The 27,824-nt window shown below is 39.1% G+C and overlaps 1 protein-coding gene across 1 annotated transcript; it reads right to left on the reverse strand.

Annotated features, from left to right (window-relative positions):
- Positions 1-848: 848 nt before the first annotated feature.
- LOC140147730 (arylsulfatase-like) lies at positions 849-27,747 on the reverse strand. The gene is made up of 6 exons (XM_072169489.1): positions 27,495-27,747; positions 26,481-26,630; positions 25,797-25,909; positions 23,939-24,170; positions 22,997-23,161; positions 849-1,685 (listed from the first exon to the last, which is right to left on the reverse strand). Exons 1-6 carry the CDS (start codon positions 27,745-27,747, stop codon positions 1,021-1,023), a joined length of 1,578 nt encoding a protein of 525 aa, XP_072025590.1. The 3' UTR covers positions 849-1,020.
- Positions 27,748-27,824: the final 77 nt, after the last annotated feature.

Here is a 27,824-nt window from a genome sequence, read left to right on the forward strand (position 1 = left end):
GAAGATTACCTGACAGAAAATAATGATTGTTTTGAAATAATTGGTTAAGTTAATGTAAGAACTACACTATTACATTAAATATCAAAAATTCGGACAGAAAAACTGCCTCTCACGCACTTCATGTATCAATTATACTATAAGTATCGAGTAACATTGCCATCATTTTGTGGTGAATATATCTGCTTGGTTGGCTTTGTTACTCGACTATTAATAATAATAAATACCCACTCTACCTATTCACGAAGCATCATCTATGACAATGATAATTCTTCTACTAATACTGGAAAGTATTTCAGATTTTGTTTTAAATATGAATAATATCTTCAATCAATATATTCCCTGCCTCCACCATTAATGGGTGTGGTGGGTGGGAGAAAATTTTTCACCGATCTTCCTCCAATGCTTCATCGACAGAGAATGACATTCTCGCACACAAGCATGGCGTCGAGCACGCAATACCGACAACCGTGATTGGACCCCACAAACGCACCAACGAATCACGCCATTGGCCAAAGCTAGTAACCCGGGAAAAACCTCTCCTTTGACCCGGCCTGAAACTTTCTTTCTGCAGGTGATAAATTGAGTTTCACCGCGATATACGCAATGAAACTGTATTCTAGGGTTAATGTTATAATGGGTTTTATGTAGACCTATATGATTGGATTGTGTCCACTGTAGTAGAATATGGAACGACTTGGTCCATAATTTAATAACTGAACTAAATACATGATGCACACCAATAGGACTATACCATGTAGGCCTATACGGCCGCCACAAGAATGAAACTGATCTGGCGTAAATACTTTTTTTTTAAATAATAATATTATTTATTTAAAATCAATGTTCAAATTAGTGTTCTAAATACATTAGAATAGGTTAAGAAATATTAAACGCCTGTTATCTTCTCACCAACTTATCAAAAGACGTATGACCAAATTGCTGCAACGGATAAGATATTGCTTAAAATTATCGAATTTAAATGCAAAACGTAACCTTATTAGAAATGTCTACAAATTACAGTTAAGGATAATTACAGCTACATCCAGGATTATCTGGATTACAACAAGGTATTGAACTTGGAGCAAATGAGCTGAAAATAGGATCACCAGGCTCCAGACCAGCCTTATGCTTATTAACGACATCAGACAAATCCGCCAGAAGATCTCCATATAATTTAGGATTCAGTGGATAGGTTTCCCCTGGATCCGCCTCTACATTATATATCAATGGTGGATCGTGTTTTTCAACACAAAATGATCCACACCATAGACAATTGAAATAATTTTGAGTTGGGAAACCAGCTTCGAGGCAAGTGTCGGTCTGTCCGTATTCAAGTCGACTTTTTACCGGCATGGTTTGGTAGTGGATCTTGAAGGCGCCATATCGAACAGCGAACAAGTTATCATTGCAGTAGAAGAACAGCGGACGTATATCCAACTCTGTTGGTTTCGGAGTGGTCTCCATGTCGTCCGCTGAGGAGATGTTGAGCGGTAAATGAGAGAGCATGTTTAAACCATCGATTTTACGGTCAATTGGAACTTCACCTCCGACCATTGTAACCAATGTCGGGAATAAATCCATTTGACTTATAACTGTGGAAGAGACTATACCCGGAGAAATATGCCCTGGCCATCGCATGATTCCTGGAACACGCAGTCCACCTTCAAAATAGTTGGCTTTACCGCCTGAAATTGAAAATGAATGCAAATTTGGATTAACTACATTATTGCAAAGACTTTAGTGATCTAGGCTTGTATATCATGTATATACCGAGCACCGAACGAACTTCTCCAAAAGCGCGAGATACAGCTCAGGAATACAGCGCGCAGAGAAAGCGAAACTTATTATCTCGGATCATCATGTCGGTGCATCCGACACCTGTACCTGCGCAAGACACGTACATTGCATGCAACCATGTGCATTTCGAATCGAGCAAACCGCTTTACCCAAGCAACATTATTAGTAGCTCTATGTATAGGTTATCGAACGTAAACGTAGACCGTGAACGTGAACGTGGTATGTAAACGCGAGATGTCAGATGATACCGCTGCTGTAACCAATCGCCATTCTCCACCAAATTGATTCGTCCCCATTGTCATTTTTGTCCTATTTTGAATCAGTTTAAGAACATTGTACTCTTTGTCGTCCCTATTTTTAAGAACACTGTACTCTTTGCCGTCCCTATTTTTAAGAACACTGTACTCTTTGCCGTCCCTATTTCATCCCTGAATGCATGAATTCACAAGTGAGTGGCATCCGCAAATTCACTACATAACTATCCCTAATCACCCTTCCATAAATTCACTGGAACACTATTGCTTCATCGATCATCCATCTATAAATTCACTGCAACGCTATTGCCTCATTGATCACCAATCCATAAATTCACTGGAACACTATTGCCTCGTTGATCACCCATCCACAAATTCACTGGAACACTATTGCCTCGTTGATCACCCATCCACAAATTCACTGGAACACTATTGCCTCATTGATCATCGATCCATACACTCACTACAACACTATTGCCTCATTGATCCTCCATCCATATATTCACTGCAACCCTATTGCATCATTGATCATCCATCAATAAATTCACTGGAACACTATTGCCTCATTGATCACCCATCCATAAATTCACTGTAACACTATTGCCTCATTGATCACCCATCCATAAATTCACTCGAACACTATTGCCTCATTGATCACCCATCCATAAATTCACTGGAACAACATTGCCTCGTTGATCATCCATCCTTGAATTCACTGGAACACGATTGCCTTATTGATCATCCATCCATAAATTCACTACAACACTATAACCTCATTGATCACCCATCCACAAATTCACTACAACACTATTGCCTCGTTGATCACCCATCCACAAATTCACTGCAACACTATTGCCTCATCCATCCATAAAATCACTGTAACACTATTGCCTCATTGATCACCCAACCACAAATTCACTACAACACTATTGCCTCGTTGATCACCCATCCACAAATTCACTACAACACTATTGCCTCGTTGATCACCCATCTACAAATTCACTGGAACACTATTGCCTCCTTGATCACCCATCCACAAATTCACTGCAACACTATTGCCTCATCCATCCATAAAATCACTGTAACACTATTGCCTCATTGATCACCCAACCACAAATTCACTACAACACTATTGCCTCGTTGATCACCCATCCACAAATTCACTACAACACTATTGCCTCGTTGATCACCCATCCACAAATTCACTGGAACACTATTGCCTCCTTGATCACCCATCCATAAATTCACTGCAACACTATTGCCTCCTTGATCACCCATCCATAAATTCACTGCAACACTATTGCCTCCTTGATCACCCATCCATAAATTCACTGCAACACTATTGCCTCCTTGATCACCCATCCATAAATTCACTACAACACTATTGCCTCATTGATCATCCATCCATAAATTCACTACAACACTATTGCCTCGTTGATCACCCATCCATAAATTCACTACAACACTATTGCCTCGTTGATCATCCATCCATAAATTCACTACAGCACTATTGCCTCGTTGATCACCCATCCATAAATTCACTTCAACACTATTGCCTCGTTGATCACCCATCCATAAATTCACTGCAACACTATTGCCTCATTGATCGTCCATCCACAAATTCACTGTAACACTATTGCCTTAGTGATCACCCATCCATAAATTCACTACAACACTATTGCCTCGTTGATCACCCATCCATAAATTCACTACAACACTATTGCCTCCTTGATCACCCATCCATAAATTCACTGCAACACTATTGCCTCATTGATCACCCATCCACAAATTCACTGCAACACTATTGCCTCCTTGATCACCCGTCCATAAATTCACTGGAACACTATTGCCTCCTTGATCACCCATCCACAAATTCACTGCAACACTATTGCCTCCTTGATCACCCATCCATAAATTCACTGGAACACTATTGCCTCCTTGATCACCCATCCACAAATTCACTGGAACACTATTGCCTCCTTGATCACCCATCCATAAATTCACTGGAACACTATTGCCTCATTGATCATCCATCCATACATTCACTACAACACTATTGCCTCGATTGATCACCCATCCATAAATTCACTGCAACACTATTGCCTCCTTGATCATCCATCCATAAAGTCACTACAACACTATTGCCTCATTGATCATCCATCCATAAATTCACTGTAACACTATTGCCTCGTTGATCACCCATCCATAAATTCACTACAACACTATTGCCTCATTGATCACCCATCCATAAATTAACTGGAACACTATTGCCTCCTTGATCACCCATCCATAAATTCGCTACAACACTATTGCCTCCTTGATCACCCATCCATAAATTCACTACAACACTATTGCCTCCTTGATCATCCATCCATAAATTCACTGGAACACTATTGCCTCCTTGATCACCCATCCATGAATTCACTGTAACACTATTGCCTCCTTGATCACCCATCCATAAATTCACTGTAACACTATTGCCTCCTTGATCAGCCATCCACAGATTCACTGTAACACTATTGCCTCATTGATCATCCATCCACAAATTCACTGTAACACTATTGCCTCATTGATCACCCATCCATAAATTCACTGCAACACTATTGCCTCCTTGATCACCCATCCACAAATTCACTTCAACACTATTGCCTCCTTGATCATCCTTCCACAAATTCACTTCAACACTATTGCCTCCTTGATCACCCATCCACAAATTCACTGAAACACTATTGCCTCATTGATCATCCATCCACAAATTCACTGTAACACTATTGCCTCCTTGATCATCCATCCATAAATTCACTGTAACACTATTGCCTCATTGATCATCCATCCACAAATTCACTATAACACTATTGCCTCCTTGATCACCCATCCACAAATTCACTGTAACACTATTGCCTCCTTGATCACCCATCCACAAATTCACTGCAACACTATTGCCTCCTTGATCATCCATCCATAAATTCACTGTAACACTATTGCCTCATTGATCATCCATCCACAAATTCACTATAACACTATTGCCTCCTTGATCACCCATCCACAAATTCACTGTAACACTATTGCCTCCTTGATCACCCATCCACAAATTCACTGCAACACTATTGCCTCCTTGATCACCCATCCACAAATTAACTGGAACACTATTGCCCATTGATCATCCATCCACAACAAATTCACTGGAACACTATTGCCTCCTTGATCACCCATCCATGAATTCACTGAGACACTATTGCCTCCTTGATCATCCATCCACAAATTCACTGTAACACTATTGCCTCCTTGATCACCCATCCACAAATTCACTGAAACACTATTGCCTCCTTGATCACCCATCCACAAATTCACTGTAACACTATTGCCTCATTGATCACCCATCCACAAATTCACTGTAACACTATTGCCTCATTGATCATCCATCCATAAATTCACTACAACACTATTGCCTCATTGATCATCCATCCATAAATTCACTACAACACTATTGCCTCATCGATCATCCATCCATAAATTCACTGTAACACTATTGCCTTATTGATCACCCATCCACAAATTCACACTGAAACACTATTGCCTCCTTGATCACCCATCCACAAATTCACTGAAACACTATTGCCTCCTTGATCACCCATCCACAAATTCACTGAAACACTATTGCCTCCTTGATCACCCATCCACAAATTCACTACAACACTATTGCCTCCTTGATAACCCATCCACAAATTCACTGGAACACTATTGCCTCGATTGATCACCCATCCATAAATTCACTGTAACACTATTGCCTCCTTGATCACCCATCCACAAATTCACTGAAACACTATTGCCTCCTTGATCACCCATCCACAAATTCACTGTAACACTATTGCCTCCTTGATCACCCATCCATAAATTAACTGGAACACTATTGCCTCATTGATCACCCATCCATAAATTCACTACAACACTATTGCCTCATTGATCATCCTTGCATAAATTCACTGAAACACTATTGCCTCCTTGATCACCCATCCACAAATTCACTGTAACACTATTGCCTCCTTGATCACCCATCCACAAATTCACTACAACACTATTGCCTCGTTGATCACCCATCCACAAATTCACTTCAACACTATTGCCTCGTTGATCACCCATCCACAAATTCACTTCAACACTATTGCCTCCTTGATCACCCATCCACAAATTCACTTCAACACTATTGCCTCGATTGATCATCCTTCCATAAATTCACTGAAACACTATTGCCTCCTTAATCACCCATCCATGAATTCACTAAAACACTATTGCCTCCTTGATCACCCATCCACAAATTCACTGTAACACTATATTGCCTCATTGATCATCCTTCCACAAATTCACTGAAACACTATTGCCTCCTTGATCAACCATTCACAAATTCACTGAAACACTATTGCCTCCTTGATCACCCATCCACAAATTCACTGTAACACTATTGCCTCGTTGATCACCCATCCATAAATTCACTGCAACACTATTGCCTCCTTGATCACCCATCCACTAATTCACTGGAACACTATTGCCTCGATTGATCACCCATCCATAAATTCACTGTAACACTATTGCCTCCTTGATCACCCATCCACAAATTCACTGGAACACTATTGCCTCATTGATCACCCATCCATAAATTCACTGTAACACTATTGCCTCCTTGATCACCCATCCACAAATTCACTGAAACACTATTGCCTCCTTGATCACCCATGCACAAATTCACTGTAACACTATTGCCTCATTGATCATCCATCCATAAATTAACTGGAACACTATTGCCTCCTTGATCATCCATCCATAAATTCACTGAAACACTATTGCCTCCTTGATCACCCATCCACAAATTCACTTCAACACTATTGCCTCGTTGATCACCCATCCACAAATTCACTTCAACACTATTGCCTCCTTGATCACCCATCCACACATTCACTACAACACTATTGCCTCCTTGATCACCCATCGATGAATTCACTGAAACACTATTGCCTCATTGATCATCCATCCATTAATTCACTGTAACACTATTGCCTCCTTGATCGCCCATCCATAAATTCACTACAACACTATTGCCTCCTTGATCACCCATTCACAAATTCACTTCAACACTATTGCCTCCTTGATCATCCATCCATAAATTCAGTGGAACACTATTGCCTCCTTGATCACCCATCCATGAATTCACTGTAACACTATTGCCTCCTTGATCACCCATCCACAAATTCACTACAACACTATTGCCTCCTTGATCATCCATCCACAAATTCACTGGAACACTATTGCCTCCTTGATCACCCATCCACAAATTCACTGTAACACTATTGCCTCCTTGATCACCCATCCACAAATTCACTGGAACACTATTGCCTCATTGATCATCCATCCATAAATTAACTGGAACACTATTGCCTCAATGATCATCCTTCCATAAATTCACTGAAACACTATTGCCTCCTTGATCATCCATCCATAAATTTACTGGAAAACTATTGCCTCATTGATCACCCATCCATAAATTCACTGCAACCCTATTGCCTCATTGATCAGCCATCCATAAATTCACTGCAACCCTATTGCCTCATTGATCACCCATCCATAAATTCACTGCAACCCTATTGCCTCATTGATCACCCATCCATAAATTCACTGCAACACTATTGCCTCATTGATCACCCATCCATAAATTCAGTGCAACCCTATTGCCTCCTTGATCACCCATCCATAAATTTACTGGAAAACTATTGCCTCATTGATCACCCATCCATAAATTCACTGCAACCCTATTGCCTCATTGATCACCCATCCATAAATTCACTGCAACACTATTGCCTCATTGATCATCCTTCCATAAATTCAGTACAACACTATTGCCACATTGATCATCCATCCATAAATTCACTGCAACCCTATTGCCTCATTGATCATCCATCCATAAATTTACTGGTACACTATTGCCTCCTTGATCATCCATCCATAAATTTACTGTAACACTATTGCCTCATTGATCACCCATCCACAAATTCACTGCAACACTATTGCCTCCTTGATCATTTATCCATAAATTCACTGCAACACTATTGCCTCCTTGATCACCCTTCCATAAATTCACTGGAACCCTATTGCCTCCTTGATCATCCATCAATAAATTCACTGCAACCCTATTGCCTCCTTGATCACCCATCCATAAATTCACTGCAACACTATTGCCTCATTGATCATCCATCAATAAATTCACTGCAACCCTATTGCCTCCTTGATCACCCATCCATAAATTCACTGTAACACTTTTGTCTCATTGATCATCCTTCCATAAATTCGATAGAACACTATTGCCTCATTGATCATCTATCCATAAATTCACTGGAACACTATTGCCTCCTTGATCAACCATCCATAAACTCACTGCAACACTATTGCCTCATTGATCATCCATCCATAAACTCACTGCAACACTATTGCCTCCTTGATCATCTATCCATAAATTCACTGGAACACTATTGCCTCATTGATCATCCATCCATAAATTTACTGCAACACTATTGCCTCATTGATCATCCATCCATAAACTCACTGCAACACTATTGTCTCCTTGATCATCTATCCATAAATTCACTGGAACACTATTGCCTCATTGATCATCCATCCATAAATTTACTGCAACACTATTGCCTCATTGATCATCCATCAATAAATTCACTGCAACTCTATTGCCTCCTTGATCACCCATCCATAAATTCACTTGAACACTATTGCCTCCTTGAATACCCATCCATAAATTCACTGCAACCCTATTGCCTCATTGATCATCCTTCCATAAATTCACGGCAACACTATTGCCTCATTGATCATCCTTCCATAAATTCACTGGAACACTATTGCCTCCTTGATCATCCATCCATAAATTCACTGGAACACTATTGCCTCATTGATCATCCATCAATAAATTCACTGCAACACTATTGCCTCATTGATCATCCTTCCATAAATTCAGTACAACACTATTGCCACATTGATCATCCATCCATAAATTCACTGCAACCCTATTGCCTCATTGATCATCCATCCATAAATTTACTGGTACACTATTGCCTCCTTGATCATCCATCCATAAATTTACTGTAACACTATTGCCTCATTGATCACCCATCCACAAATTCACTGCAACACTATTGCCTCCTTGATCATCCATCCATAAATTCACTGCAACACTATTGCCTCCTTGATCACCCTTCCATAAATTCACTGGAACCCTATTGCCTCCTTGATCATCCATCAATAAATTCACTGCAACCCTATTGCCTCCTTGATCACCCATCCATAAATTCACTGCAACACTATTGCCTCATTGATCATCCATCAATAAATTCACTGCAACCCTATTGCCTCCTTGATCACCCATCCATAAATTCACTGTAACACTTTTGTCTCATTGATCATCCTTCCATAAATTCGATGGAACACTATTGCCTCATTGATCATCTATCCATAAATTCACTGGAACACTATTGCCTCCTTGATCAACCATCCATAAACTCACTGCAACACTATTGCCTCATTGATCATCCATCCATAAACTCACTGCAACACTATTGCCTCCTTGATCATCTATCCATAAATTCACTGGAACACTATTGCCTCATTGATCATCCATCCATAAATTTACTGCAACACTATTGCCTCATTGATCATCCATCCATAAACTCACTGCAACACTATTGTCTCCTTGATCATCTATCCATAAATTCACTGGAACACTATTGCCTCATTGATCATCCATCCATAAATTTACTGCAACACTATTGCCTCATTGATCATCCATCAATAAATTCACTGCAACTCTATTGCCTCCTTGATCACCCATCCATAAATTCACTGGAACACTATTGCCTCCTTGAATACCCATCCATAAATTCACTGCAACCCTATTGCCTCATTGATCATCCTTCAATAAATTCACGGCAACACTATTGCCTCATTGATCATCCTTCCATAAATTCACTGGAACACTATTGCCTCCTTGATCATCCATCCATAAATTCACTGGAACACTATTGCCTCATTGATCATCCATCAATAAATTCACTGCAACCCTATTGCCTCCTTGATCACCCATCCATAAATTCGCTGGAACACTATTGCCTCCTTGATCACCCATCCATAAATTCACTGCAACACTATTGCCTCATTGATCATCCTTCCATAAATTCACTGTAACACTATTGCCTCCTTGATCATCCATCCATAAATTCACTGAAACACTATTGCCTCCTTGATCACCCATCCATAAACTCACTATACACTATTGCCTCCTTGATCATCTATCCATAAATTCACTGGAACACTATTGCCTCATTGATCATCTATCCATAAATTCACTGTAACACTATTGCCTCATTGGTCATCCATCCATAAATTCACTGGAACCCTATTGCCTCCTTGATCACCCATCCATAAATTCATGCAACACTATTGCCTCATTGATCATCCATCCATAAATTTACTGTAACACTATTGCCTCATTGATCATCCATCCATAAATTCACTGTAACACTATTGCCTCCTTGATCATCCATCCATAAATTCACTGGAACACTATTGCCTCCTTGATCACCCATCCATAAACTCACTGCAACACTATTGCCTCCTTGATCATCTATCCATAAATTCACTACAACACTATTGCCTCATTGATCATCCTTCCATAAATTCACTGGAACCCTATTGCCTCCTTGATCACCCATCCATAAATTCACTGCAACACTATTGCCTCATTGATCATCCATCAATAAATTCACTGGAACACTATTGCCTCCTTGATCACCCATCAATAAACTCACTGTAACACTATTGCCTCCTTGATCACCCATCCATAAACTCACTACAACACTATTGCCTCCTTGATCATCTATCCATAAATTCACTGCAACCCTATTGCCTCCTTGATCATCCATCCATAAACTCACTACAACACTATTGCCTCATTGATCACCCATCCATAAATTCACTGGAACACTATTGCCTCCTTGATCACCCATCCATAAACTCACTGCAACACTATTGCCTCATTGATCACCCATCCATAAATTTACTACAACACTTTTGCCTCATTGATCATCCATCCATAAATTCACTGGAACACTATTGCCTCATTGATCATCCTTCCATAAATTCACTACAACAGTATTGCCTCATTGATCATCCATCCATAAATTTACTGGAAAACTATTGCCTCATTGATCATCTATCCATAAATTCACTACAACACTATTGCCTCATTGATCATCCATCCATAAAATGCAGTACAACACTATTGCCTCATTGATCATCCTTCCATAAATTCACTACAACACTATTGCCCCATTGATCATCCATCCATAAATTTACTGGAACACTATTGCCTCATTGATCATCCTTCCATATATTCACTACAACACTATTGCCTCATTGATCACCCATCCATATATTCACTACAACACTATTGCCTCATTGATCATCCATCCATAAATTCACTGGAACACTATTGCCTCATTGATCATCCTTCCATAAATTCACTACAACAGTATTGCCTCATTGATCATCCATCCATAAATTCACTGCAACACTATTGCCTCATTGATCATCCTTCCATAAATTCACTACAACACTATTGCGTTATTGATCATCCATAAATTCACTGCAACACTATTGCCTCATTGATCACCCATCCATAAATTTACTACAACACTATTGCCTCATTGATCATACATCCATAAATTCACTGCAACACTATTGCCTTATTGATCATCCATCCATAAATTCACTGCAACACTATTGCCTCATTGATCACCCATCCATAAATTTACTACAACACTATTGCCTCATTGATCATCCTTCCATAAATTCACTACAACACCCATTGCCTCATTGATCATCCATCCATAAATTCACTGCAACACTATTGCCTCATTGATCACCCATCCATAAATTACTACAACACTTTTGCCTCATTGATCATCCATCCATAAATTCAGTGGAACACTATTGCCTCATTGATCATCCTTCCACACATTCACTACAACAGTTTTGCCTCATTGATCATCCTTCCATAAATTCACTGAAACACTATTGCCTCCTTGATCATCCATCCATAAATTTACTGGAAAACTATTGCCTCATTGATCACCCATCCATAAATTCACTGCAACCCTATTGCCTCATTGATCAGCCATCCATAAATTCACTGCAACCCTATTGCCTCATTGATCACCCATCCATAAATTCACTGCAACCCTATTGCCTCATTGATCACCCATCCATAAATTCACTGCAACACTATTGCCTCATTGATCACCCATCCATAAATTCAGTGCAACCCTATTGCCTCCTTGATCACCCATCCATAAATTTACTGGAAAACTATTGCCTCATTGATCACCCATCCATAAATTCACTGCAACCCTATTGCCTCATTGATCACCCATCCATAAATTCACTGCAACACTATTGCCTCATTGATCATCCTTCCATAAATTCAGTACAACACTATTGCCACATTGATCATCCATCCATAAATTCACTGCAACCCTATTGCCTCATTGATCATCCATCCATAAATTTACTGGTACACTATTGCCTCCTTGATCATCCATCCATAAATTTACTGTAACACTATTGCCTCATTGATCACCCATCCACAAATTCACTGCAACACTATTGCCTCCTTGATCATTTATCCATAAATTCACTGCAACACTATTGCCTCCTTGATCACCCTTCCATAAATTCACTGGAACCCTATTGCCTCCTTGATCATCCATCAATAAATTCACTGCAACCCTATTGCCTCCTTGATCACCCATCCATAAATTCACTGCAACACTATTGCCTCATTGATCATCCATCAATAAATTCACTGCAACCCTATTGCCTCCTTGATCACCCATCCATAAATTCACTGTAACACTTTTGTCTCATTGATCATCCTTCCATAAATTCGATAGAACACTATTGCCTCATTGATCATCTATCCATAAATTCACTGGAACACTATTGCCTCCTTGATCAACCATCCATAAACTCACTGCAACACTATTGCCTCATTGATCATCCATCCATAAACTCACTGCAACACTATTGCCTCCTTGATCATCTATCCATAAATTCACTGGAACACTATTGCCTCATTGATCATCCATCCATAAATTTACTGCAACACTATTGCCTCATTGATCATCCATCCATAAACTCACTGCAACACTATTGTCTCCTTGATCATCTATCCATAAATTCACTGGAACACTATTGCCTCATTGATCATCCATCCATAAATTTACTGCAACACTATTGCCTCATTGATCATCCATCAATAAATTCACTGCAACTCTATTGCCTCCTTGATCACCCATCCATAAATTCACTGGAACACTATTGCCTCCTTGAATACCCATCCATAAATTCACTGCAACCCTATTGCCTCATTGATCATCCTTCCATAAATTCACGGCAACACTATTGCCTCATTGATCATCCTTCCATAAATTCACTGGAACACTATTGCCTCCTTGATCATCCATCCATAAATTCACTGGAACACTATTGCCTCATTGATCATCCATCAATAAATTCACTGCAACACTATTGCCTCATTGATCATCCTTCCATAAATTCAGTACAACACTATTGCCACATTGATCATCCATCCATAAATTCACTGCAACCCTATTGCCTCATTGATCATCCATCCATAAATTTACTGGTACACTATTGCCTCCTTGATCATCCATCCATAAATTTACTGTAACACTATTGCCTCATTGATCACCCATCCACAAATTCACTGCAACACTATTGCCTCCTTGATCATCCATCCATAAATTCACTGCAACACTATTGCCTCCTTGATCACCCTTCCATAAATTCACTGGAACCCTATTGCCTCCTTGATCATCCATCAATAAATTCACTGCAACCCTATTGCCTCCTTGATCACCCATCCATAAATTCACTGCAACACTATTGCCTCATTGATCATCCATCAATAAATTCACTGCAACCCTATTGCCTCCTTGATCACCCATCCATAAATTCACTGTAACACTTTTGTCTCATTGATCATCCTTCCATAAATTCGATGGAACACTATTGCCTCATTGATCATCTATCCATAAATTCACTGGAACACTATTGCCTCCTTGATCAACCATCCATAAACTCACTGCAACACTATTGCCTCATTGATCATCCATCCATAAACTCACTGCAACACTATTGCCTCCTTGATCATCTATCCATAAATTCACTGGAACACTATTGCCTCATTGATCATCCATCCATAAATTTACTGCAACACTATTGCCTCATTGATCATCCATCCATAAACTCACTGCAACACTATTGTCTCCTTGATCATCTATCCATAAATTCACTGGAACACTATTGCCTCATTGATCATCCATCCATAAATTTACTGCAACACTATTGCCTCATTGATCATCCATCAATAAATTCACTGCAACTCTATTGCCTCCTTGATCACCCATCCATAAATTCACTGGAACACTATTGCCTCCTTGAATACCCATCCATAAATTCACTGCAACCCTATTGCCTCATTGATCATCCTTCAATAAATTCACGGCAACACTATTGCCTCATTGATCATCCTTCCATAAATTCACTGGAACACTATTGCCTCCTTGATCATCCATCCATAAATTCACTGGAACACTATTGCCTCATTGATCATCCATCAATAAATTCACTGCAACCCTATTGCCTCCTTGATCACCCATCCATAAATTCGCTGGAACACTATTGCCTCCTTGATCACCCATCCATAAATTCACTGCAACACTATTGCCTCATTGATCATCCTTCCATAAATTCACTGTAACACTATTGCCTCCTTGATCATCCATCCATAAATTCACTGAAACACTATTGCCTCCTTGATCACCCATCCATAAACTCACTATACACTATTGCCTCCTTGATCATCTATCCATAAATTCACTGGAACACTATTGCCTCATTGATCATCTATCCATAAATTCACTGTAACACTATTGCCTCATTGGTCATCCATCCATAAATTCACTGGAACCCTATTGCCTCCTTGATCACCCATCCATAAATTCATGCAACACTATTGCCTCATTGATCATCCATCCATAAATTTACTGTAACACTATTGCCTCATTGATCATCCATCCATAAATTCACTGTAACACTATTGCCTCCTTGATCATCCATCCATAAATTCACTGGAACACTATTGCCTCCTTGATCACCCATCCATAAACTCACTGCAACACTATTGCCTCCTTGATCATCTATCCATAAATTCACTACAACACTATTGCCTCATTGATCATCCTTCCATAAATTCACTGGAACCCTATTGCCTCCTTGATCACCCATCCATAAATTCACTGCAACACTATTGCCTCATTGATCATCCATCAATAAATTCACTGGAACACTATTGCCTCCTTGATCACCCATCAATAAACTCACTGTAACACTATTGCCTCCTTGATCACCCATCCATAAACTCACTACAACACTATTGCCTCCTTGATCATCTATCCATAAATTCACTGCAACCCTATTGCCTCCTTGATCATCCATCCATAAACTCACTACAACACTATTGCCTCATTGATCACCCATCCATAAATTCACTGGAACACTATTGCCTCCTTGATCACCCATCCATAAACTCACTGCAACACTATTGCCTCATTGATCACCCATCCATAAATTTACTACAACACTTTTGCCTCATTGATCATCCATCCATAAATTCACTGGAACACTATTGCCTCATTGATCATCCTTCCATAAATTCACTACAACAGTATTGCCTCATTGATCATCCATCCATAAATTTACTGGAAAACTATTGCCTCATTGATCATCTATCCATAAATTCACTACAACACTATTGCCTCATTGATCATCCATCCATAAAATGCAGTACAACACTATTGCCTCATTGATCATCCTTCCATAAATTCACTACAACACTATTGCCCCATTGATCATCCATCCATAAATTTACTGGAACACTATTGCCTCATTGATCATCCTTCCATATATTCACTACAACACTATTGCCTCATTGATCACCCATCCATATATTCACTACAACACTATTGCCTCATTGATCATCCATCCATAAATTCACTGGAACACTATTGCCTCATTGATCATCCTTCCATAAATTCACTACAACAGTATTGCCTCATTGATCATCCATCCATAAATTCACTGCAACACTATTGCCTCATTGATCATCCTTCCATAAATTCACTACAACACTATTGCGTTATTGATCATCCATAAATTCACTGCAACACTATTGCCTCATTGATCACCCATCCATAAATTTACTACAACACTATTGCCTCATTGATCATACATCCATAAATTCACTGCAACACTATTGCCTTATTGATCATCCATCCATAAATTCACTGCAACACTATTGCCTCATTGATCACCCATCCATAAATTTACTACAACACTATTGCCTCATTGATCATCCTTCCATAAATTCACTACAACACCCATTGCCTCATTGATCATCCATCCATAAATTCACTGCAACACTATTGCCTCATTGATCACCCATCCATAAATTACTACAACACTTTTGCCTCATTGATCATCCATCCATAAATTCAGTGGAACACTATTGCCTCATTGATCATCCTTCCACACATTCACTACAACAGTTTTGCCTCATTGATCATCCATCCATAAATTTACTGGAAAACTATTGCCTCATTGATCATCTATCCATAAATTCACTACAACACTATTGCCTCATTGATCATCCATCCATAAATTCACTGGAACATTATTGCCTCATTGATCATCCTTCCATAAATTCACTACAACAGTATTGCCTCATTGATCATCCATCCATAAATTTACTGGAAAACTATTGCCTCATTGATCATCTATCCATAAATTCACTACAACACGATTGCCTCATTGATCATCCATCCATAAATGCAGTACAACACTATTGCCTCATTGATCATCTTTCCATAAATTCACTACAACACTATTGCCTCATTGATCATCCATCCATAAATTTACTGGAACACTATTGCCTCATTGATCATCCTTCCATATATTCACTGCAGCACTATTGCCTCATTGATCACCCATCCATATATTCACTACAACACTATTGCCTCATTGATCATCCATCCATAAATTCACTGGAACACTATTGCCTCATTGATCATCCTTCCATAAATTCACTACAACAGTATTGCCTCATTGATCATCCATCCATAAATTCACTGGAACACTATTGCCTCATTGATCATCCTTCCATAAATTCACTACAACACTATTGCCTTATTGATCATCCATCCATAAACTCAACTACAACACTATTGCCTCATTGATCACCCATCCATAAATTTACTACAACACTATTGCCTCATTGATCATCCATCCATAAATTCACTGCAACACTATTGCCTTATTGATCATCCTTCCATAAATTCACTGCAACACTATTGCCTCATTGATCACCCATCCATAAATTTACTACAACACTATTGCCTCATTGATCATCCTTCCATAAATTCACTACAACACCCATTGCCTCATTGATCATCCATCCATAAATTCACTGCAACACTATTGCCTCATTGATCACCCATCCATAAATTACTACAACACTTTTGCCTCATTGATCATCCATCCATAAATTCAGTGGAACACTATTGCCTCATTGATCATCCTTCCATACATTCACTACAACAGTTTTGCCTCATTGATCATCCATCCATAAATTCACTGGAACACTATTGCCTCATTGATCATCCATCCATAAATTCAGTACAACTCTATTGCCTCATTTATCATCCTTCCATAAATTCATTACAACACTATTGCCTCATTGATCATCCATCCATAAATTTACTGGAACACTATTGCCTCATTGATCATCCATCCATAAATTCACTACAACAGTATTGCCTCATTGATCATCCTTCCATATATTCACTACAACACTATTGCCCTCATTGATCATCCTTCCATAAATTCACTACAACACTATTGCCTCATTGATCATCCATCCAACACTATTGCCTCATTGATCATCCATCCATAAATTCACTACAACACTATTGCCTCATTGATCACCCATCCATAAATTCACTGCAACACTATTGCCTCATTGATCACCCATCCATAAATTTACTACAACACTATTGCCTCATTGATCATCCATCCATAAATTCACTGCAACACTATTGCCTTATTGATCATCCATCCATAAATTCACTGCAACACTATTGCCTCATTGATCACCCATCCATAAATTTACTACAACACTATTGCCTCATTGATCATCCTTCCATAAATTCACTACTGGAACACCCATTGCCTCATTGATCATCCATCCATAAATTCACTGCAACACTATTGCCTCATTGATCACCCATCCATAAATTACTACAACACTTTTGCCTCATTGATCATCCATCCATAAATTCAGTGGAACACTATTGCCTCATTGATCATCCTTCCATACATTCACTACAACAGTTTTGCCTCATTGATCATCCATCCATAAATTCACTGGAACACTATTGCCTCATTGATCATCCATCCATAAATTCAGTACAACTCTATTGCCTCATTTATCATCCTTCCATAAATTCATTACAACACTATTGCCTCATTGATCATCCATCCATAAATTTACTGGAACACTATTGCCTCATTGATCATCCATCCATAAATTCACTACAACAGTATTGCATTATTGATCATCCTTCCATATATTCACTACAACACTATTGCCTCATTGATCATCCTTCCATAAATTCACTACAACACTATTGCCTCATTGATCATCCATCCAACACTATTGCCTCATTGATCATCCATCCATAAATTCACTACAACACTATTGCCTCATTGATCACCCATCCATAAATTTACTACAACACTTTTGCCTCATTGATCATCCATCCATAAATTCACTGGAACATTATTGCCTCATTGATCATCCTTCCATAAATTCACTACAACAGTATTGCCTCATTGATCATCCATCCATAAATTTACTGGAAAACTATTGCCTCATTGATCATCTATCCATAAATTCACTACAACACTATTGCCTCATTGATCATCCATCCATAAATTCACTGGAACATTATTGCCTCATTGATCATCCTTCCATAAATTCACTACAACAGTATTGCCTCATTGATCATCCATCCATAAATTTACTGGAAAACTATTGCCTCATTGATCATCTATCCATAAATTCACTACAACACTATTGCCTCATTGATCATCCATCCATAAATGCAGTACAACACTATTGCCTCATTGATCATCTTTCCATAAATTCACTACAACACTATTGCCTCATTGATCATCCGTCCATAAATTTACTGGAACACTATTGCCTCATTGATCATCCTTCCATATATTCACTGCAACACTATTGCCTCATTGATCACCCATCCATATATTCACTACAACACTATTGCCTCATTGATCATCCATCCATAAATTCACTGGAACACTATTGCCTCATTGATCATCCTTCCATAAATTCACTACAACAGTATTGCCTCATTGATTATCCATCCATAAATTCACTGCAACACTATTGCCTCATTGATCATCCTTCCATAAATTCACTACAACACTATTGCCTTATTGATCATCCATCCATAAATTCACTGCAACACTATTGCCTCATTGATCACCCATCCATAAATTTACTACAACACTATTGCCTCATTGATCATCCATCCATAAATTCACTGCAACACTATTGCCTTATTGATCATCCATCCATAAATTCACTGCAACACTATTGCCTCATTGATCACCCATCCATAAATTTACTACAACACTATTGCCTCATTGATCATCCTTCCATAAATTCACTACAACACCCATTGCCTCATTGATCATCCATCCATAAATTCACTGCAACACTATTGCCTCATTGATCACCCATCCATAAATTACTACAACACTTTTGCCTCATTGATCATCCATCCATAAATTCAGTGGAACACTATTGCCTCATTGATCATCCTTCCATACATTCACTACAACAGTTTTGCCTCATTGATCATCCATCCATAAATTCACTGGAACACTATTGCCTCATTGATCATCCATCCATAAATTCAGTACAACTTTATTGCCTCATTTATCATCCTTCCATAAATTCATTACAACACTATTGCCTCATTGATCATCCATCCATAAATTTACTGGAACACTATTGCCTCATTGATCATCCATCCATAAATTCACTACAACAGTATTGCCTCATTGATCATCCTTCCATATATTCACTACAACACTATTGCCTCATTGATCATCCTTCCATAAATTCACTACAACACTATTGCCTCATTGATCATCCATCCAACACTATTGCCTCATTGATCATCCATCCATAAATTCACTACAACACTATTGCCTCATTGATCACCCATCCATAAATTTACTACAACACTATTGCCTCATTGATCATCCATCCATAAATTCACTGGAACATTATTGCCTCATTGATCATCCTTCCATAAATTCACTACAACAGTATTGCCTCATTGATCATCCATCCATAAATTTACTGGAAAACTATTGCCTCATTGATCATCTATCCATAAATTCACTACAACACTATTGCCTCATTGATCATCCATCCATAAATTCACTGGAACATTATTGCCTCATTGATCATCCTTCCATAAATTCACTACAACAGTATTGCCTCATTGATCATCCATCCATAAATTTACTGGAAAACTATTGCCTCATTGATCATCTATCCATAAATTCACTACAACACTATTGCCTCATTGATCATCCATCCATAAATTCACTGGAACATTATTGCCTCATTGATCATCCTTCCATAAATTCACTACAACAGTATTGCCTCATTGATCATCCATCCATAAATTTACTGGAAAACTATTGCCTCATTGATCATCTATCCATAAATTCACTACAACACTATTGCCTCATTGATCATCCATTTATAAATGCAGTACAACACTATTGCCTCATTGATCATCTTTCCATAAATTCACTACAACACTATTGCCTCATTGATCATCCATCCATAAATTTACTGGAACACTATTGCCTCATTGATCATCCTTCCAGTAAATTCACTACAACACTATTGCCTCATTGATCATCCATCCATAAATTCACTGCAACACTATTGCCTCATTGATCATCCATCCATAAATTCACTGCAACACTATTGCCTCATTGATCATCCTTCCATAAATTCACTACAACACCCATTGCCTCATTGATCATCCATCCATAAATTCACTGCAACACTATTGCCTCATTGATCATCCATCCATAAATTTACTACAACACTTTTGCCTCATTGATCATCCTTCCATAAATTCACTACAACAGTATTGCCTCATTGATCATCCATCCATAAATTTACTGGAAAACTATTGCCTCATTGATCATCCTTCCATATATTCACTACAACACTATTGCCTCATTGATCATCCATCCATAAATTCACTACAACACTATTGCCCCATTGATCATCCATCCATAAATTTACTGGAACACTATTGCCTCATTGATCATCCATCCATAAATTCACTACAACACTATTGCCTCATTGATCACCCATCCATAAATTCACTACAACACTATTGCCTCATTGATCACCCATCCATAAATTCACTACAACACTATTGCCTCATTGATCACCCATCCATAAATTCTCTTCAACACTATTGCCTCATTGATCACCCATCTACAAATTCCCTACAACACTATTGCCTCATTGATCATCCTTCCATAAATTCACTACAACACTATTACCTCATTGATCACCCATCCATAAATTCACTACAACACTACTGCCTCATTTATGACCCATCCATATACTAACTACAACGCTATCGCCTCGTAGATTAGCCATCCATAAATTCACTACAACCCTATTGCCTCCTTGATCATCCATCCATAAATTCAGTACAACACTATTGCCTCATTGATCATCCATCCATAAATTCAGTACAACACTATTGCCTCATTGATCATCCATCCATAAATTCACTACAACACTATTGCCTCACTGATCACCTATCCATAAATTAACTACAACACTATTGCCTCATTGATCACCCATCCATAAATTCAGTACAACACTATTGCCTCATTGATCATCCATCCATAAATTCAGTACAACACTATTGCCTCATTGATCATCCATCCATAAATTCAGTACAACACTATTGCCTCATTCATCATCCATCCATAAATTCAGTACAACACTATTGCCTCATTGATCATCCATCCATAAACTCACTACAACACAACCCTATTGCCTCATTGATCATCCATCCATAAATTCAGTACAACACCATTGCCTCATTGATCATCCATCCATAAATTCACTACAACACTATTGCCTCACTGATCACCTATCCATAAATTAACTACAACGCTATCGCCTCGTTGATCACCCATTCATAAATTTACTGCAACACTCTCGCCATGTTGATCACCCATCCTCAAATTCACTGCAACACTAACGCCGCATTGATCACTCATCCTCAAATTCACTGCAACCCTATAGCCTCGTTGATCACCCATGCCTCTTGTACCACAACTTGTGAATTCATGCACGTAGTGGCGTAGCCAGGAAGGAGCCAGGGAGGGTGTAACCCCCCCCCGCAATTTCCCGGGATAAAATGGGGACGGCAAAGAGTACAGTGTTCTTAAAATGACTCAAAATGGGACAAATAATTGACAAATGCTGATGAACACGTGGCTTTGCTCCCGGCTTGCTCCTACACTAAAATCCTGGCTCAAGCTATATACATGCGTGCACGCATACACGCGCGTAATCTTAGTGATCATGGTGATTGTTCTATAATACTTACCTCTGAAAATGCCATTATCACCTCCTTCGTTGCAGAGTTCACTATGTCCTCCATTGTCAGAACTAAATAAAACCAATGTATTGTCATCCATCCCGAGTCTCTTAATCTCAGACATCACCTCTCCAACACCCCAACTCATCTCACGTATGTTGTCGCCATACATGCCTGTGAATAAATAAAGAGTATTGAAAAAGATTTACCACAGAGCGTCATCTTCAATTTGCAATGATCTGACAATAATTCGTCGCTGTTTTGGCATACTGTCGTATGACGAAAAATGAGGTTGTGAGAAAATCGCATTTAAAGTTTTTCCAATTTTTGAAGACCCACTGGAGAGCACCAAAGTAAAATATGTTTATTATTATCAAAGAATATAATCAATAATATATTTGTCTTTGTTCTCAACTTAATACAAACTTTTTATTCATTCTCTAATTAAAAGTAATTAATCTGCGAACTCATACGGCAGTATGCCAAAATATGCACAATTTGATAACCTATGTAAAAATATATGATACGCCATGTGATACGACAGTATGCCAAAACAATAGGAAACTGCAGTTACACAGTGGCCTATGGCGACGTATACATCATGATACGACTATGATACGACTGTATGCCAAAACACAGAATGAAGATTTAGGGGGGGTTACATAAAAACCATGTCGTATCATACTAATTAGTGCCATATCTCATTAACTAATTACATTTAGGTCTCAAAACTTTGTGAATATATTTCATTTTCATATAGAGTTTCATTCATAGATTTTGAAAGTTTATATAACTCATTTTGCCCAAAAATCGTCATACGACACTATGCCAAAACAGCGACGAATTATTGTTTTTAAGTGGAACATAAGCATACGATATAATAAACTGTGTGAAACGTCTATGTTATTTTGACTCAATCAGTATAACTTATGTGGATGATTTTTTCTTTACCTCTTTTGGAGGATCCATCGAATTCCTTACTGCTGAAGAGGCTGACATGAACGTGAGCAAATGACATATAAAAGAAGAACGGTTTCTCAATATGTGTCTGATGTTGCCTGATGAAAGTCTTAGCATCCTCTACAAGTGTTCTCGTCAGATTTTCATGTGAGAATGGCTGTTGAATTATAGTAGCGTTGCGATACAAGTAGCAACCAAAGGATTGTGGTTTGGCGACGTGGCTCTATAGAAATAAATCATGAAAGCGTATAACTCAAAGGCTCATTATATGACATAAGACATTTCGTAACCAGAGGAGGCAGAAGGCCGCAATCAGGACACTCCCAGAGGAGGCAGGAAGGCCCCAATCAGGACACTCCCAGAGGGGGCAGGAAGGCCCTAATCAGAACACTCCCAGAGGGGGCAGGAAGGCCCCAATCAGAACACTCCCAGAGGAGGCAGGAAGTCTCCAATCAGGACACTCCCAAAGGAGGCAGAAAGGACCCAATCAGGACACTCCCAAAGGAGGCAGGAAGGCCCCAATCAGGACACTCTTAAAGGAGGCAGGAAGGCCCCAATCAGGACACTGCCAGAGGAGGGGAAAGGACCCAATCTGGACACATTTCCTCTTTATTTCCCCCGAAATGATCTGTCAGTTTGTACAGTGTCTGTGGAGAAGGCCCAGATTCCGCTTCCTCGGATATTGCATTCTCAATTGCGTCTGCCTCTGCATGCTCTGCAGGGGCATAGCAAGCGGGTGGACAGGGTGAATTAAGGCCATGGGTCCCGTGGGTTCAGGGGCCCCGAGCAAAACCGAAAATAAAATAAGGGACTGATAAAGGAGATGCTAAAAGGGCCCCGCACTGCTCCTTGTCCATAGGCCTCGAGGGGTTTGCTACGCCCCTGAATTGCTCTGCCGATTTTCATTGCGAATGTTTGATAGCTTTTGATTACGATACTACAACAAGTATGAAAATTGTATCAAAGTCATTGGTACACATTTCGCTTTATCAAGTTAAAGTAGACATGCCTCTAAAATAACGCTCCTTTAAATGCAACATTAGATTCACTTCACATGCTTAAAGTTGCCAAGATCCAGAGTCTTTCAGCCTTGTCATGATGGATCAAGTCATTTGAAGCGGATCTAATGTTGCACTGAGAACGGACGAGCCTATCATTTGGAGGTTAACTACAGGTACAACAAATTAGGCTTTCTCAAAGCGTTGTTTCAGTATTTAGCATCACTGAATGATTTATAACTATATGATTCTAACAATACATCAGTTATATTTGGTTACTTTTTAAAAGCGACATTGGCTTAGGGGGCTGGCATTTTCTTCGGAAGGGGGGGGGGGGTCACAAATATGTCGGTGACCGGAGTCAATTTTTTTATGACCCGCCCTATCGCGGTCAAAAAATTTTACGACCCCCTATCGCGGGCCAAAAATTTTATGACCCCCCCCCCTTCCAACTACACAGACTCAAGAAAAATATTCATTGCCGGAACTAAGGCGCGGAGCGCGTCAAAACTTAAAAGTGAAGAAAGTGTGTGGAGCGCGGTAAAATTTTTATTGTAAGTGTAAAGAAGGCGCGCGGAGCGTGTAAAAATTTTGCATATATTGTACGCACATTTCGACTGCGAAGTTATAGAATGCGCGCGCAGCGCGCGAAAATTTTAAGTCACCAGCCCTTAATAATTCTATAACCCCCCTATTTTGGGTGTTAAAAAAATTATAACCCCCCCTATTTTTGGTCTGAAAATTCTATGACCCTCCCCTAGTATTTTTGTGACCCCCCCCCTTCCGAAGAAAATGCCAGCCCCCTTATAATTCAACAAAATAGTTTAAAAACAGCAATGATTGAACATTACCTGACTTTCGTCACATGACCAAAGATTGGTGTAAGGTAGATTGGTTCCAACGTAATCAAATCCGTTACGATAAGGAAGATATTTACCATCCATTGGGATCCAACCATTTATTCCTGGATGGAAAAAAGTGCACACATTATGTAATTGGGATTTCATACTGGCTTCTCCCCAGTTTCCCCCTCCCTGTAAAAAAACACCAACATTTAGAAAATTATCATTTTTGCTGCTATTTAACATTAGTTGATTTTACCTCCCCCCCTGAAATTCACTTTGCACCCCCCCATGCCCCATACCCCTCAAAAATCCCTGCCGCCGCCACTGTTAATAGTTGATTAATTAACAGACCAGATGAGCCTCTCTAATCACTTTACGTCGTGTGCGCACCCCGACACTGAAACCAGTAGGCCTATAGAAGACTATCCACAAGCCACCTTCTTGTAGTCGGTAGCCGTGCAGCTATATATCTGTATGTCTTATTGCACCCAGAAAGTGGCATAGCCAGCACTTTTTCAGAGGGTGGGCAAAGGGATTAAGACAAATTTTAAAGGGGGCAAAAAAGTACATAAAAAGGGCCATAATACTAACTGTGCAACCAAAGTACCACAATTCGACTCAACAAATTAAATGGGTTTTAAAGAAAACTAAGATAAATGAATTCAAGTGGATTGATGGGAGTCCACTTACCCAGATGCCATTTGCCCACCATCCCTGTTGAATACCCAACATCCTTCAAAGCTTCGGCTAAGGTGATCTCTTCATCTGGTAATCCTTTTGGAGACAAAGGAGTCAAATTCATTTGATATCCATACATTCCAATTCGGACCGGCAAACGACCTGTATGAAAAGGTAAGTTAACTTTGTGAGTGGCACAATATGTATTATTCATTATTAGGTCCGATTTCTCGAAGCTTGGCTAGTGGTCACTGGTTGCCTTTACCTGATGTCGATAATTATGGAAAATGTTTCTTTTTAAAGCCATATTATAACATTTGCTGAGGAGGACGCCCTCACTGAATTTTTCAAAGCTTTTTTTTACACGATTGTACTTTAATATTAAACCAATATACCCTGCAAAAATCAAGACTCTAGGTGCTGTAGTTTTGTCAAAATCCGAGATTTTGAATAAAACGCCGGAATCCGCGCTTTATTATTACGATGGAATTATTAGTCGAACGCATACACGATGTTCATAACACACAGTACGTTCACGGCATGCGGGGCGGTGATATACACAACAAAAGGTCGTACTATAACATGACCGAAGGAGTGGAACGTATTGGCGACATGTGCGCTGGTAGTAAATTCCAATTTTCTTTGCTTTACCGTAGTTGTTCGGCTCAAAAATAAAAGTGGATAGATCTGACAGTAAAAGCTAACATTTTATGGCAAAGAAATGCTAATCTATTTTGTTTGAAAATGTTATAATATGGCTTTAAGACAAATATACCTAAATGTTGTTTATGTTTTTCAGACCTTATTTGTGACCATTTTTAATAAACTGAGTTCCGTATTTCCGTATTTTATATAATTTATGTTTGGAAATGGTGTTATAAACGAGTTAAGGTATATCTTAACTCGATAACACAATTGCCAAACACAATGCTGAACTCAGATGGGTGAAAGAGCCATGCATCGTGCCCATTGTTTGTATAGAGTAAAATTGTAAAATTAAAAAATAATATTCAGAATGATACTAACCTGTTAATAATGCAGCACGACTCGGTGAGCATAACGAACTAGCTGTGTACATGGATGTAAATCTCAAACCTTCCCTAGCGAGATCATCAATCGGTCCCCATTCCTGAGTCGGATGTCCATATGATGAAAGATCACCATACCCCATATCGTCCGCAAGAAATATAACAATATTGGGTTGGTTGGCGGTGGCAGCAGGCACCGCAATATGCAGAATGCCAATCATGATGGCAATGAATGTGTTTTTAGAAGCCATTTTAAGACCCACGATGAAGATAGGCCTATGCCTTAAAAGAGAACCCGTGACTGTCACTGAGTTAAAGTCGATGACGG

The sequence above is a fragment of the Amphiura filiformis genome, chromosome 3 (genome assembly GCF_039555335.1).
Source record: "Amphiura filiformis chromosome 3, Afil_fr2py, whole genome shotgun sequence".
NCBI lineage: Eukaryota > Metazoa > Echinodermata > Ophiuroidea > Amphilepidida > Amphiuridae > Amphiura > Amphiura filiformis.